The 14,244-nt window shown below is 51.9% G+C and overlaps 1 protein-coding gene across 1 annotated transcript; it reads left to right on the top strand.

Annotated features, from left to right (window-relative positions):
- Positions 1-7,372: 7,372 nt before the first annotated feature.
- On the top strand, positions 7,373-13,833 carry LOC114019343 (V-type proton ATPase subunit e 2). Its single transcript, XM_037903603.2, has 4 exons — positions 7,373-7,588; positions 7,683-7,730; positions 12,233-12,384; positions 12,783-13,833. The coding sequence occupies exons 1-3, from the start codon at positions 7,485-7,487 to the stop codon at positions 12,324-12,326; spliced, it is 246 nt and encodes an 81-aa protein (XP_037759531.1). The 5' UTR covers positions 7,373-7,484; the 3' UTR covers positions 12,327-12,384; positions 12,783-13,833.
- Positions 13,834-14,244: the final 411 nt, after the last annotated feature.

Raw genomic sequence — 14,244 nt, 5'->3', positions numbered from 1 at the left:
GCTGTTTGTCTTTGGCTGGATCCCCGGATCATGGGACTGGGAAGTGAGGGGTGGACTAGGATGGCACACCTCTGTGGTGGCAGCTGTTCCATGCTGTAGCATCTTAGGTCTTGCCTACCCAACAGTTTTGTCGACAGAAGTCAGCTTTCGTCAACAAAGCAGTGGAGGTGTACGCACGACAATGCTCCTTCTGCTGACAAAATTCTCCTTTTTTGCTGACAAAACCACCTCAATGAAAGGTGTAGAGCTTTTTGTGGCAAAGTTATATTGACAGTGTCAATGTAGACACTGTGCTTGTAAATAGCCTCCAGGAGGTGTCCCACAACGCCCATGCTGACTGCTTTGGTCAGCAGTTCAAACTCCGCTGCCCTGCACCCAGGTTCACAGGTATCTGCCCCTCTCTCTTTAAAGGCCCAGGAATGTTTGAAATTTCACTTCTTGTTTGCTTGGTGTGGAGAGCTCACATTGCATCTTCCCAGCTGACCATGACCGCTCCACACAGAAAACACTCTCTCGCTCGGAGCACAGCTGAGTTGTTGGATTTGCTGGCACTGTGGGGAGAGGAGGCTGTGCAGTCCCAGCTCCACTCCAGCTGTGGGAACTTCGATACCTACGGTCAGAATTTTCATGGCATGTTGAATAAGGGCTATGAAGGGGACGCACAACAGTGCCGTGGGAAGATAAAGGAGTTGAGGCAGGCGTACCAGAAGGCAAGGGAGTCAAATTGTTGCTCTGGTGCTGTGCCGAAAACTTGCTGCTTCTATAAGGAGCTGGACGCCATCCTCAGCAGCATCTTCACCACCTCTACCAAGAGCCCCGTGGATGCGTCAGTGGGGCTGGACACAGCAGACTTCACCCCAAAGTCATGGACGAGGTCAAGTTGGAGGACGATGTGGAGCACACAGCAGGGTCTTCCGTTGACGCAGTGAATCACGATCTCTTGTCCACTCTGGAGCTGTCTAGCCAGTCCCAGCAGTCGGTCTCTGGCGCGCATGATGCAGAAGAGGAAAGCTCTGGTAAGTGATCTTTTTGAGTTGATGATGCTCGGTTATAAGAGGTAGAGCTGTCCTTTGCTCTGTATATTCTAGAAGTGCATGAAGGGATAGAAATGTACAAGACTAGCTGTGTTTGCATGTGCTTCTCATTCCCCTATGCAGCTAAGCAGTGCGGCAAAACTGTGTCTTAATTCACACTGAGATTTCACGTGAATCCTCCAGACAGCTCTCTAGGAAACTTTCCTGGAGGTGCTCTCCAATCCTCTGCCGAAGTTTCCTTGGCAGAGCTGCTTTGTTCCTTCCCACGTCATAGGAAACTTTCCCATGCCAATCGGCAATCACTTGTGCCAGGGACCAAAGCGGCACCCAGGGAGCAGCATAGGGACCCAGTCAGAAGATGCAGGCATGCAGGAGATGCACCCTTGCATACCCTCAGGAGAGAGAGATTGGCTTCAGAGACCCCCACCTGTGGGAAATGATGGCAAAATTTACAATATTGTCCTCAGTTGCCTGCAGTGATCTCCTTAAAAAACCACCTAAACCCTCTCCCCCACCTTGAACTGTAGCCAGACAGCCAGCCCCTCTCCCCCCCCCCCCCCCCCCCCTCAGACCAGCATTGCTGGAAACACACGGGAGCCAAAACACCAGGGCACTCCAGCACAGCCTTTGAAGTTGTGAGAAGCACAGGTGTGCTGCGACAATGTGCCTCTGGGAACATATACAACGATTAGGCTCACAGCAGGCAGAGGCGCTGTGACAGACATGGCTCTTAGCCCCTACTAAAACGGCATGATGCACACACACCAACATCCTAGGTGGGAAAATATTTACCCTGATAAAAGAAGTGTCCAGTAGTCAAAACTTATTGTTTCTCCCTTGCAAGTGTGAACTACTCTTGCGAGAGCTGGCGTCACCCTGACAGACCAGCCCCAATTTAGCATAGAAAGGAGAAAGAGAATAAAGGAGTACAGAGGTATAAGTAGGGGACCTACAGCACCATGATTTTTGAGTGCTTTTCACTATCTATCTGCTGGTCAGATAAGTGACAGCCTCCCAAGGCTTCTACAGCTAAGAGGGTCCCTAAGCCTTGTCCCTTATTCGTCTTTCCGCGGAATTGAGTGACCGATCCTGGCTTGGCACCGCTGGAATCGAGAGATGCAAGGAGGGTAAGAAGCACCCACACCTGATCTCCTATCTTTAGTGTACACATATTTTGAAATAGAGCTCTCTATACTTTGTTTTCTTTCTTTGGGATTGTGGCTTCAGTTTTGTAACTTGTTTGTGTGTGTAACATCTCTACATTTAAATAAGTAGGCACTAGCAATTTTGTAACCACATGATTAGAATCTAGTTTAATAAATTTTGGTAACCATTGTGCATAAGCCTGACTTGTTTCTCTGGTTTACTGTAAAGCAGCCAACACAATTAAAGAACCTCAGCCGTTTTGGCTATAAAGCCTGGCCATTAGGTGAGAGTACTAAGACCCTAGCGTTGAGTTGTGCCGCCTCCACGGGGCAAACTCTTGGGGCACCTGTCAGTCAATCCTGACTGCCCGCTGCGAAGGAGCTCTGAGCTCTAGCAGTTAAAGTCACGGGTGGTTAGGACCTTGGGGCATCCGTCAGCCTAGCCCGGGCTGCCCGCCGCGAAGGGACAGTGCGTCCTAGCGGTTAAAGTCACGGATGGTATAAAACGGGCATAGCTGGCACCTCACCAAACATCCCTGGCCATCGGCTAACATGAACCCCGTCTCCCGGGCGAAACTCACCATGTTTAGGGCATTCACCATGCTTGCCAAGGGACAATGAGAAACTGATTTGTATTTTAAGAGATGTATTATAGGTAATTATTTAATGCTATGCATGCACTAATAATCATGCTTCTGTTTGTTGTGCTTCAGCAGATGTGGCCTTCAGGGGAACCCCATATACACCAGTGCAGTGCCTCCACCAGATAAGGAAGCGACTAAGGAGGAGCAAAGAGGACATGTTTTGAGAGGTGCTCCAATCATAGAATCGTAGAATATCAGGGTTGGAAGGGACCTCAAGAGGTCATCTAGACCAACCCCCTGCTCAAAGCAGGACCAATCCCCAATTAAATCATCCCAGCCAGGGCTTTGTCAAGCCTGACCTTAAAAACTTCTAAGGAAGGAGATTCCACCACTTTCCTAGGTAACCCCTTTCAGTGTTTCACCACCCTCCTAGTGAAAAAGTTTTTCCTAATATCCAACCCAAACCTCCCCCACTGCAACTTGAGACCATTACTGCTACCACTGAGAACAGTCTAGATCCATCCTCTTTGGAACCCCCTTTCAGGTAGTTGAAAGCAGCTATCAAATCCCCTCTCATTCTTCTCTTCCGCAGACTAAACAATCCCAGTTCCCTCAGCCTCTCCTGATAAGTCATGTGTTCCAGGCCCCTAATCATTTTTTGTTGCCCTCTGCTGGACGTTTTCCAATTTTTCCACATCCTTCTTGTAGTGTGGGGCCCAAAACTGGACACAGTACTCCAGATGAGGCCTTACCAATGTCGAAGAGAGGGGAATGATCACGTCCCTCCATCTGCTGGCAATGCCCCTACTAACACATCCCTAAGTGCCACTGGCCTTCTTGGCAACAAGGGCACACTGTTGACTCATATCCAGCTTCTCATCCACTGTAACCCCAGGTCCTTTTCTGCAGAACTGCTGCCGAGCCATTCGGTCCCTAGTTTGTAGCGGTACATTGGGTTCTTCCGTCCTAAGTGCAGGACTCTGCACTTGTCCTTGTTGAACCTCATCAGATTTCTTTTGGCCCAGTCCTCTAATTTGTCTAGGTCCCTCTGTGTCCTATCACTACCCTCCAGCGTATCTACCTCTCCTCCCAGTTTAGTGTCATCTGCAAACTTGCTGAGGGTGCAATCCACACCATCCCCCAGATCATTTATGAAGATATTGAACAAAACCGGCCTGAAGACCAACCCTTGGGGCACTCCACTTGATACCGGCTGCCAACTAGACATGGAGCTATTGATCACTACCCGTTGAGCCCGACAATCTAGCCAACTTTCTATCCACCTTCTAGTCCATTCATCCAGCCCATGCTTCTTTAACTTGTTGGCAAGAATACTGTGGGAGACTGTCAAAAGCTTTGCTAAAGTCAAGGAACAACATGTCCACTGCTTTCCCCTCATCCACAGAGCCAGTTATCTCGTCATAGAAGGCAATCAGATTAGTCAGGCATGACTTGCCCTTGGTGAATCCATGCTGACTGTTCCTGATCACTTTCCTCTCCTCTAAGTACTTCAGAATTGATTCCTTGAGGACCCGCTCCATGATTTTTCCAGGGACTGAGGTGAGGCTGACTGGCCTGTAGTTCCCAGGATCCTCCTCCTTCCCTTTTTTAAAGATGGGCACTACATTAGCCTTTTTCCAGTTGTCCGGGACTTCCCCCGATCGCCATGACTTTTCAAAGATAATGGCCAATGGCTCTGCAATCACAGCCGCCAACTCCTTTAGCACTCTCGGATGCAGCGCATCCGGCCCCATGGACTTCTGCTCCTCCAGCTTTTCTAAATAGTCCAGCTTTTCTAAATAGTCTTCTTCCACAGAGGGCTGGTGACCTCCTCCCCATCCTGTGCTGCCCAGTGCAGTAGTCTGGGAGCTGACCTTGTTCGTGAAGACAGAGGCAAAAAAAGCATTGAGTACATTAGCTTTTTCCACATCCTGTGTCACTAGGTTGCCTCCCTCATTCAGTAAGGGGCCCACACTTTCCTTGACTTCCTTCTTGTTGCTAACATACCTGAAGAAACCCTTCTTGTTACTCTTAACATCTCTTGCTAGCTGCAACTCCAGGTGTGATTTGGCCTTCCTGATTTCACTCCTGCATGCCCGAGCAATATTTTTATACTCTTCCCTGGTCATTTGTCCAATCTTCCACTTCTTGTAAGCTGCTTTTTTGTGTTTAAGATCAGCAAGGATTTCACTGTGAAGCCAAGCTGGTCGCCTGCCATATTTACTATTCTTTCTACACATCAGGATGGTTTGTCCCTATAACCTCAATAAGGATTCTTTAAAATACAGCCAGCTCTCCTGGATTCCTTTCCCCCTCATGTTATTCTCCCAAGGGATCCTGCCCATCAGCTCCCTGAGGGAGTCAGTCTGCTTTTTTGAAGTCCAGGGTCCGTATTCTGCTGCTTTCCTTTCTTCCCTGTGTCAGGATCCTGAACTCAACCATCTCAGGGTCACTGCCTCCCAGGTTCCCATCCTCAGATGCCAAAAAACACAGGGCATGGAGAGAGACTTTAAAGGAAAATTTTAAAATAGGCAGGAGAGAAAGAAGAGCCCGGAGCAAATTTTACTAGGCTAGATGCGGATGATAAAAGTGATGGAGGGATCAAAAGGAGATGCTGAAGTCCCTAATCACACTACAGGCAGAACACGTGCATGCTCAGACACCCCCGCCGCCCCACCCTTGCTGATACAGAACTGCTTTCCATGCCCTCCTCAAACTTCTCCCACAAATTCCTTGCAACTTCCTGGCCCATCTCGGTTCCCTGTTCACTCCACCCCTTCAGACAGCTTCCCCAATGATAGCTGGACTTAGACAGCTATAAGAGCCTATACTGTCCTTTACTGTTATCTCTCTTGCCACCAAGCCTTTTGTTTGTGTTGTTAATTGGTATTTAATAAAAACTCCCTGAAAGATAGCTGATCTTTGTCTCCTACACGTGGTGGTTGCTGCTGGAATACACCATAGCAATTTGATCATTTGCTGACCACAAATCACAGTCAGGAATCCAAAATTTTCTGCAAGTCAGCAAATAAAGCATGACTGTGCTGTATTGAAAGACACATTACTAGTGCTCACTATCAAAATGATGCCTCAAAGCCTCTTGGATTTGATTTCCCCCCCCTCCCCCCCCGTGCCCCTCTACTAGCCCTCAAAATCAGCTGCCAGGTGATCCATCTCCACGCTCCACCCCGGGGGAAACTTTTCATTCTTAGCCTCACAAATGTTATGGAGTGCACAGCAGGCTGCTATGACCATGGGAATGTTTTCCTCATTTAGGTCTAACCTGCCATAAAGGCAGCGCCAACACGCTTTTAATCTGCCCAAGGCATATTCTATAGTCTTTCTGCACCTGGTCAGCCTATTGTTGAAGTACTCCTTGCTGATGTCCAGGTTTTGCAAGTAAGACTTCACGAGCCATGGGAGTAAGGGGTACACTGGGTCTCTCAGGATCACTGTGGGCATTTCAACATCCCCTATTGCAGTGCTTCCCAAACTATGGGAAAGCCCCTGGTGGGGTGGGCCAGTTTGTTTACCTGCCGTGTCCGCAGGCGTCAGGCCGATCAGGGCTCCCACTGGCCATGGTTTGCCGCTCTAGGCCAATAGGGGCTGTGGGAAGCAGTGTGGGCCGAGGGATGTGCTGGCCGCCCTTCACACAGCCCCCACTGGCCTGGAGCGGCAAACTGCAGCCACTGCGAGCCCCGATCGGCTGAACCGGCAGACGCGGCAGGTAAACGAACCGGCCCGGCCTGCCAGGGGCTTTCTCTGAACAAGCGGTGCCCTGAGTTTGGGAACCACTGCACTAGGGGATATTGAAATGCCCATCCTGATCCTGAGAGACCTGGGGGACTCTTCTGGCCGCCGTGCTCTGACAGACTGGCCCAGGCACGGCCCGAGGCGCCAGCTGCGGCCGACACACGCGGGGCCGGGGGAACTGCCCCACGTCCCCTCCCCCCCCCCACAACCCCCCTGCACCGCCCCCCTGCCCCTCCGTGCCCTGCAGCACCCCCACAGCTCCCCTGCCCCCCCGCTCCCCCGTGCCCTGCAGCCCCCCTGCCCCGCCGTGTCCGCAGCTCCCCTGCAGCCCCCCCCCCCGGCCCGCAGCGCCCCTAGCCCCCCGCCGCTCCCCCCCGCAGCGCCCCTAGCCCCCCGCCGCTCCCCCCCCCCGCAGCCGGCCCTGACGCCGAGGGCGCCCCTGGGCGCGCGTGCTGGGCATCGGCTCGTGGCCCGGCTGCTCCCGCCCTGCTTGCAGCGGGGGCGCGGCGCGGGGCAGGTCCCCGCCCCTGGCGGACCGGCGGGTTCCCGGCGCTCCCGGCTGTGCGTGCGGCCGCAGCCGGTCCACGGAGCCCCGCCCCTTCCCCGCGGGGTCTCACCGGACCCAGCCAGGAACCCCCGGAGCCGGCACTGCGCACGCGCTGTCAGCGAAGCCCCCCCCGCCCCGAGGAAGGGCGGACGCGCAGGGCCCCACCCCGTCTCCCCCTAGCGGCCGGCCCAGGCCGCTGCAGCCCCCCGCCTACGTCACCGCCCGCAGCCCGGCAACCGGCCAATGGAGGCGGCCGCCGTGGGCGGGGCGCCCGCTCTATCTCGGAGTGGTCTCCGATTGCGCCAATGGGCGGGAGCGAGCGGCTGCGTGGGCCAATGGGTCCCGAGGGGGCGGGGCCGCGGCTCGCTACGGTGGCTGCGTTGGCGGGGCGGAGGAGGCTCGGTTCTCTCGTCCGGCCGCCATGACCGCGCACAGCTTCGCGCTCCCGCTGATCCTCTTCTCCGCCTTCTGGGGCCTCGTGGGCGTCGCCGCGCCCTGGTTCGTGCCCAAGGGGCCCAACCGCGGGTAAGCGCCCGGGCCCGCCGCCCCTCCCCCGCCCCCTCCCCTGTCCGGTCCAGTCCGGTCCGCCGCCTCCGCTAACCGGCCTCTCTCTCCGCAGGGTCACCATCACCATGCTGGTCACCGGCGCCGTGTGCTGCTACCTCTTGTGAGTGCGGGCGGGGGCGGCGCGGGAGGCTGGCGGGTGTGTCGGCCCCTCGCCGGGCTCAGGGCGGCCCCGCTGGCGGGCGGGACCCCCGGGCCCTGCGCTGTGGGATCCGTCGAGTTGTGGGAGCAGGGGACGGTCGTCTGAGCCGCCCTCTCCCAGAAAAGCCGTAACGGCCCCCGGTCCGGGGCCGCCGGGCGGGGCGTGAGGGGACGGAGACTCCGCCCCGTCCCTGTGGGGCGCTCGGACCTGCTCTTCCTGCTGCGAACGTGCCTGTCCGCCGCCACCCGCCCTTGACTTGCTCTGCGGCTCTCAGCCGGGTAGATGAGCCTTTTGGTACCTGAAAAAAGAACAGGAGGACTTGTGGCACCTTAGAGACTAACCAATTTATCTGAGCATGAGCTTTCGTGAGCTACAGCTCACCTCATCGGATGCATGCTGTGGAAAGTGTAGAAGATCTTCCACAGTATGCATCGGATGAAGTGAGCTGTAGCTCACGAAAGCTTATGCTCAGATAAATTGGTTAGTCTCTAAGGTGCCACAAGTTCTCCTGTTCTTTTTGCGAATACAGACTAACACGGCTGTTACTCTGAAACCTTTTGGTACCTGGTGTCTTCTGCTGGCGAAGATTCTTGACGCTGCCATCAGCTCGCCTCTCCTTCCTGGCTTCGGTAAACTAAGCAGGTTGAACTAGCCTCTGGCTCACAGCTTAACTTTGCTTTATGTTAGCAAAGTCTTGACCATTACTTTAGTTCAGGCGTTAGGCCTCATACCGGGCCTCTGATCTAAGGGTTTGTGTTTCAGGGCCTCATCTTACTACAGTTAAGACACACAACAGTCTTCTTAGCAAACTAGCAGGTTCGTCGTGGGGTGCTCGTGCTCCAACTTTGCGGACATCAGCTCTCGCCACCTCCTATTTGGCGGTGGAGTACTGTGCACCAGTCTGGAGTCGATCGTCGCACACCAATCTGGTGGCTACGCAGTTACATGCCGCCATGCGTATCATCTCCAGCACCCTGCATCCGACTCTATTCCCATGGCTTCCAGTTCTGAGCAAAATTGCTCTTCCTCATATCAGACGAGAGGTTGCCACTGGCAATTTACTGGAGAAAGTACGCACCAATTCAAGCCTGCCGCTGCACAATGACCATTTTAAACCACCAGCTGCACGTTTGCTGTCATGTTGCCCATTATGGTTTCATCTGCCAGGCCAGGATGTTAGGACAGAAACACTCTGCGAGAGGAATAGGTGGATGTCATAATCCCCAACTAGTATCTCGTCACCGACCCCACAATTGTCTGCCTGGTTTTGACCTGCCCCGTCGTCAATGGTCCCTATTGAACAGGTTCCAGACCAGGCAAGGTCTCTGTGCAGCCAACCAGTATCGCTGGGGCCTTCGTGACAGCCCTTTTTGCAGCCGCAGCGCAACACAGACGATGACACAGGTCGAAGAATGCCTGCCAGTTTTGTTCAGCGGTGGCTTAGAACAGGGTGGCCAAGCTGAGCCTCAGAAGGAGCCAGAATTTACCAATGTACATTGCCAAAGAGCCACAGTAATACGTCAGCGGCCCCTCGTCAGCTCCCCCAATGCCTCCCACCCACTGGCAGCCCCTCTGATCAGTGCCTCCCTCCCTGTACCTTCTGATCAGATGTTTTGTGACATGCAGGAGGCTCTGGGGAGGAGGAGCGAGGGCAAGGCAGGCTCAGGGGAGGGGGCGGGAAGGGGTGGAGTGGGGGCAGGGCCTGTAGCAGAGCCAGGGGTTGAGCAGTGAGCACCCTGTGGCCCATTGGAAAGTTGGCGCCTGTAGCTCCAGCCCCGGAGTTGGTGCCTATACAAGAAGCTGCATATTAACTTCTGAAGAGCCACCTGGGGCTCCGGAGCCACAGGTTGGCCACCCCTGGCCTAGAAGAACTACATCACGCCACTGAAGATGCCTTCGCTTGACTAGACGACTATGCACATGCTCAATAAGTAACAGATTATCCATTGCACCTGGGTTCACATAGGTTTTACTTTTAAGATAACACTGGTATGGGTTGGGAAGGGCCATGTCAGCTCATTTTAAGACAGATTGTTTGTCTTCTTTAAAATCATCTGCAGTCACCCCTATCACCAGAGGCCTTCTTTTTAGTAACATGCCCGTATCTCATCAGTTACTCTTTGAATCGGAAGTCCTCCCTACTTCTTTCTTTCTGCCCTTATAACTCTTGCTTTCTTTTACTTGCTAGTCAGGGTGTTTCTTACAACACATTTCTTTAACCAAACTTAAGCTCACTTTAATTCTCTAGTTTTGTATTTATTCTACATGATGGCCTGCACACCTTGTACCTAGAGGCGTGACCTTGCATTTGGCTGCATTAACATGCAGGTTATTTGGGCCCAGTTTATCAAGTGATTCGGATCACTCTAGGTGACTGTCCTGTCCCTATCATTATTTACCATTCTGCCAATCTTAGTGTCTTCTGCAGATTTATCAGCAGTGCTTTTATATTTACTTCCACGCTTTTGATTAAGAACATTGAATGGTGTCCGGCCTAGAACCCGTCCCTCAGAAACCCGCTAGAAACACCTCCACTTGAAGATGATTCCCCATTGACAACTGCCTGTTCAGACTTCTCAGTCAGTTTTTAATCCATTTAATGTGTACTCTACAGATATTGTATAGTGCTAATTTTTTAATCAGAATGTCATGTGGTACTAAGTCAAAGTATATTACAACTATGTGCTTACATTTATCAATCAAACTCGTAATCTCATCAAAGAATGAAGTTGGATTTATTTGACAAGACCTGTTTTCCATAAAACCATGTTGACTGGCATTAATTATATATATTCCCACCCTTTAATTCTTTATTGATTTGAGGTGGTATCAGCTTTTCCATTAGCTTGCCTGTGACTGATGTCAAGGTAACCAGCCTGTAATTACCTAGGTAATCCCACTTGCCCTTTTGGCACATTAGCGTTCTTCTGGAATTTCCCTGATATTGCAAAACTTACTAAAATGAACATCAGTGGGGCAGAGAACAGAAATATTGAACACTTCTGTCTTTTTTACCATCTCAAGTAATGGGGCTGGATCATTGTTAGGATTTCTTTTATTGCTAATGTACCTTCTTCATGCCAGCTATGGATTTTTTTTTCTTGCGCAGTCTTCAGCTTCCCTTATACATTTTCTACACTTCATAACTAATTTATATCAATTGCTGTTTTCCCCATTTCCCCCTCTCCCCCAGTGTGTTTATATAAATTTCTAGTGTCTGCCTGCAGTTTCCCACTGAACCAGGATAAGCTTTTAGCCAAAGTTGTTCACTTTATTGGTTATGGAATTGTGGGTTTTTTGGCCATCTAAGCTCTTCATAAAGAAACTCTTAATTTTTATTCACATTTTTCTGTCTAAAATTTTCCTCCCAATCAACTTGACTCATTTTCCTCAGATTTGGGAAATTAGCCCTTTTGAAGCTATGTCAGACAGACACAGACAGATAAAAATTACCAGTTGGGACTGTCTTCTGTCCATAATGACTATAATCAAATCATGATCACTAGTCTCCTAGGTGACCACCAACTTCCAGTCCAATGATTAATCTATCTTTATCCATCCTACTGAGGTTCAAAGTAGTTACTTCATGTTGGGAGCAATACATCTTCTGTGTTAGTTTCTAAAACGTACAATTTTCTAAGTTTTTCTTATCCTAGAGGGCTCACGCAGCCAGATCTCCCACAGGGAAGTCCCCTATACAACAACAGTTTTTCCCCCACACCTTACGCACAGGTGCCTAAGGAGTGACTTCTCCTGTTCTCTGGTTTGATTCAATGTTCTGTAACAGACCCCACCAGTACCCCATCCTGGGCTTTGTTAGTTAGCACATGGATCCATATACCTTCAAGAACCTGAGATTCTGAGTTATGAATATCAGTGTCTTTGAGGTAGAGTGCCACTTCCCCCACACTCCCGTTTTAGCCACTCCATCTTTTATAAGAGGTTATAACCAGTGACTTTAACATTCCAGTCATGTGAATTGACCCACAGGGTCTCAGTAATACCAGCTATAGCAAGGCCTGGTCCACACGTAAGATTTAGATTGGCGTACCTGTGTTGTTCAGGGGTGTGAAAAATTCACACCCCCGAGTACCATAACTATGCCAACTAACCCCCAGAGTAGACATGGCTAGGTTGCTGGAAGAATGCTTCTGTCAGTCTGGCTACCGCTGTGTGGGGAGGTGGAGTTCCTACAGTGGTGGGGAAAACCCCTTCTTGTCGCTGTGAGAAGCATCTGCACTATGGCAGTACAGCACTGTAGCTAAGCCTGTAATTTCCAGTTCCTCTCGCTTCTTACCCAGATGCCTAGCACACTTCTTCACTCTTTGCCACCTCCAGATTCAAACCCTGAGTTTGAACCACACGTGCCCCCTTAGTACCTTCCCTTTGGGGTGTTCTGTAGTGCCTGACGGCTCCTGCTGGTCTCCACGGGGGAAGAGTCATTCACTGTCTGTTCTTTGCAGCTGGCTCATAGCCATCTTGGCTCAGGCAAACCCCCTGTTTGGGCCCCAGCTGAAGAATGAGACCATCTGGTATGTGCGCTTCCTGTGGGAGTGACCTGTTGCCAGTTCAGAAGGTACCAGGAAGGACATGAGATCAGCACCCATATATCATGGTGAGTGGAGCCTCCTGTGGGAAAAACCACCTGGACTTGGGGACTGGGGGGGTTGTGGTATAGGGCCCTCCCTTGACCTGCTGCCCTGACATGGTTTGGGGTGGGGGCAGGAGATACTTTACAGAAATGAAGTCTTGCAAGCTGGGGTGCTTTACTCTGCAGCTGCCCGGGCAGTTTCTGGTTGGGTTTGGTTTCTGTCAGTGGCTCCTTGGGAAGGTGATTTGCGACTGCCTGTTAGTGCTCTGTTCTGGAGCCAAACAGAGGATCCCTGGATTCAGCCAGGAGAGGGCCTTTCTCCCCTGTAAGTGGGTCTCCCTCTCCCTGGGGTGGCTCTTTAGGTCAGCTTCGTAGGAAAGAGTTTGGCACTAAACATCTACCCCCCTCCCTCTCTCTCTCAGCTCCTTCTGAAATCCAGATGTTGCCCCATCCTCTGCACCCTCCAGTGCTGTCCTGCCAGACCCTGCCAGAGCTGGTTCCTGGGTCGGACCAGCTGCAGCGCCACACCTGAGCCACTGCATCGAGGAACCAAAAAGCAAAGGGCCACCTGTGCAGCCTTGTCTGAGGCATGATCCCCACCCCAAGATGGGCCCTGAGAAGTAGGGTTTCCCCTAGCAGAGCTGGGCCTAAGCTCCCTTTTCTGAGCCAGGCACTGCAGAGGAGAGTCCCACCTCCTTAGCGTGGGAGAGATTCTGAAGTGGCTGGTTGAGCTTTGGTTCCCAGGGAACTGGCTGGTGCTGAAGACCACCCCTACCCCTTCCCTTAAAGGACAGATACAAGGACTCCTGGGAGCAGCACCAGTTGCCTCTGTTTAGCCCTTAAAGCAGGGAGTGGAGATCTGAGTTTATCCTCATGATTCCTGTTGCATGAAATCCTGTTCCCAAACCAGCCATAGAATCTTAGGCCTCTTCTGGTCCTGGCAGCCCCTATTCTCTGGGCCTGTGCATGTGAGAACCAGAACCTGAGGCATCCTCTGAATACTGAGCCCCCTCGGGGTGAGGTACCTGGACCCCTGGAGCAGCATCCCTGCTTTCAAGATAGGTTCTGATTGGTGGCCATTGTTGACTATTTCTGGGAGGGCGAGTCCTGAGGAATAGGATACTGACATGTGGAGCGAGTGCTCTGCTAGAAGTCATGGTGAGTGGGTAGGTCAGGGTGGGACTTTCCTGTGTCAGTCTGGAGGGAGAGGACTCCTCTTTCCCTCCCCCTGAGCCTCCCAGAGATCCTGGTCCTGGAGCTGGTACCACAGACACCAGGCTCTTCTCTGGTCAAAGGGTTCCCACTCCCACCCCCTCTTGCGTGTTCTGGTTGTGGGGCAGGTGCTGACAATCTGGGCAGTGTCCCGGCCTACCCCTCCCTTTCCCATATTTATTGGTTAACTGTAGTGTATTTATTTGTCTTGTTTGGTGTGTAAATTTGTGTTGTGAAAATAAATGTTTTTCTAGTAAGTGACTCTGGCAGCAGCAGCTCTGGCCTCCCTTGCCCCTGCCAAACGGTCTAGGAAAAGCCCTAGGTGCAGCATCTCTTCCTTCCCCTGCCCCCAAGCTGGCCTTGCTGCAGGGGAGAAGAAATGTGGGCCTTGCCTGGACTTGGCATGGGAACTGTTTCGGGGAGGATGCAGAATATACTCTACCCTTCTTAAAAAGGGAAGGAGGACTAGTGGCACCTTAGAGACTAACCAATTTATTTGAGCATAAGCTTTCGTGAGCTACAGCTCACTGCATCGGATGCATGCCACAAGTCCTCCTTTTCTTTTTGCGAATACAGACTAACACGGCTGCTACTCTGAAATCTACCCTTCTTGCTACTTCTGAGTACCATGGTGCTGTTTCTGTGTGTAGCCTGGGTCTTCACAACACTGTG

The sequence above is a fragment of the Chelonia mydas genome, chromosome 7 (assembly GCF_015237465.2).
Source record: "Chelonia mydas isolate rCheMyd1 chromosome 7, rCheMyd1.pri.v2, whole genome shotgun sequence".
NCBI lineage: Eukaryota > Metazoa > Chordata > Testudines > Cheloniidae > Chelonia > Chelonia mydas.
This window is presented reverse-complemented; position numbering and strand designations above follow the sequence as displayed.

What these genes read in the sequence shown, in the direction of transcription:
- LOC114019343 (XM_037903603.2), top strand. Translation starts at nt 7,485, where the DNA reads ATGACCGCGCACAGCTTCGCGCTCCCGCTGATCCTCTTCTCCGCCTTC. An exon ending in CCCAAGGGGCCCAACCGCGG is followed by an intron (nt 7,589 to 7,682) that starts GTAAGCGCCCGG and finishes CTCTCTCCGCAG; the next exon opens with GGTCACCATCACCATGCTGG. An exon ending in GCCGTGTGCTGCTACCTCTT is followed by an intron (nt 7,731 to 12,232) that starts GTGAGTGCGGGC and finishes TGTTCTTTGCAG; the next exon opens with CTGGCTCATAGCCATCTTGG.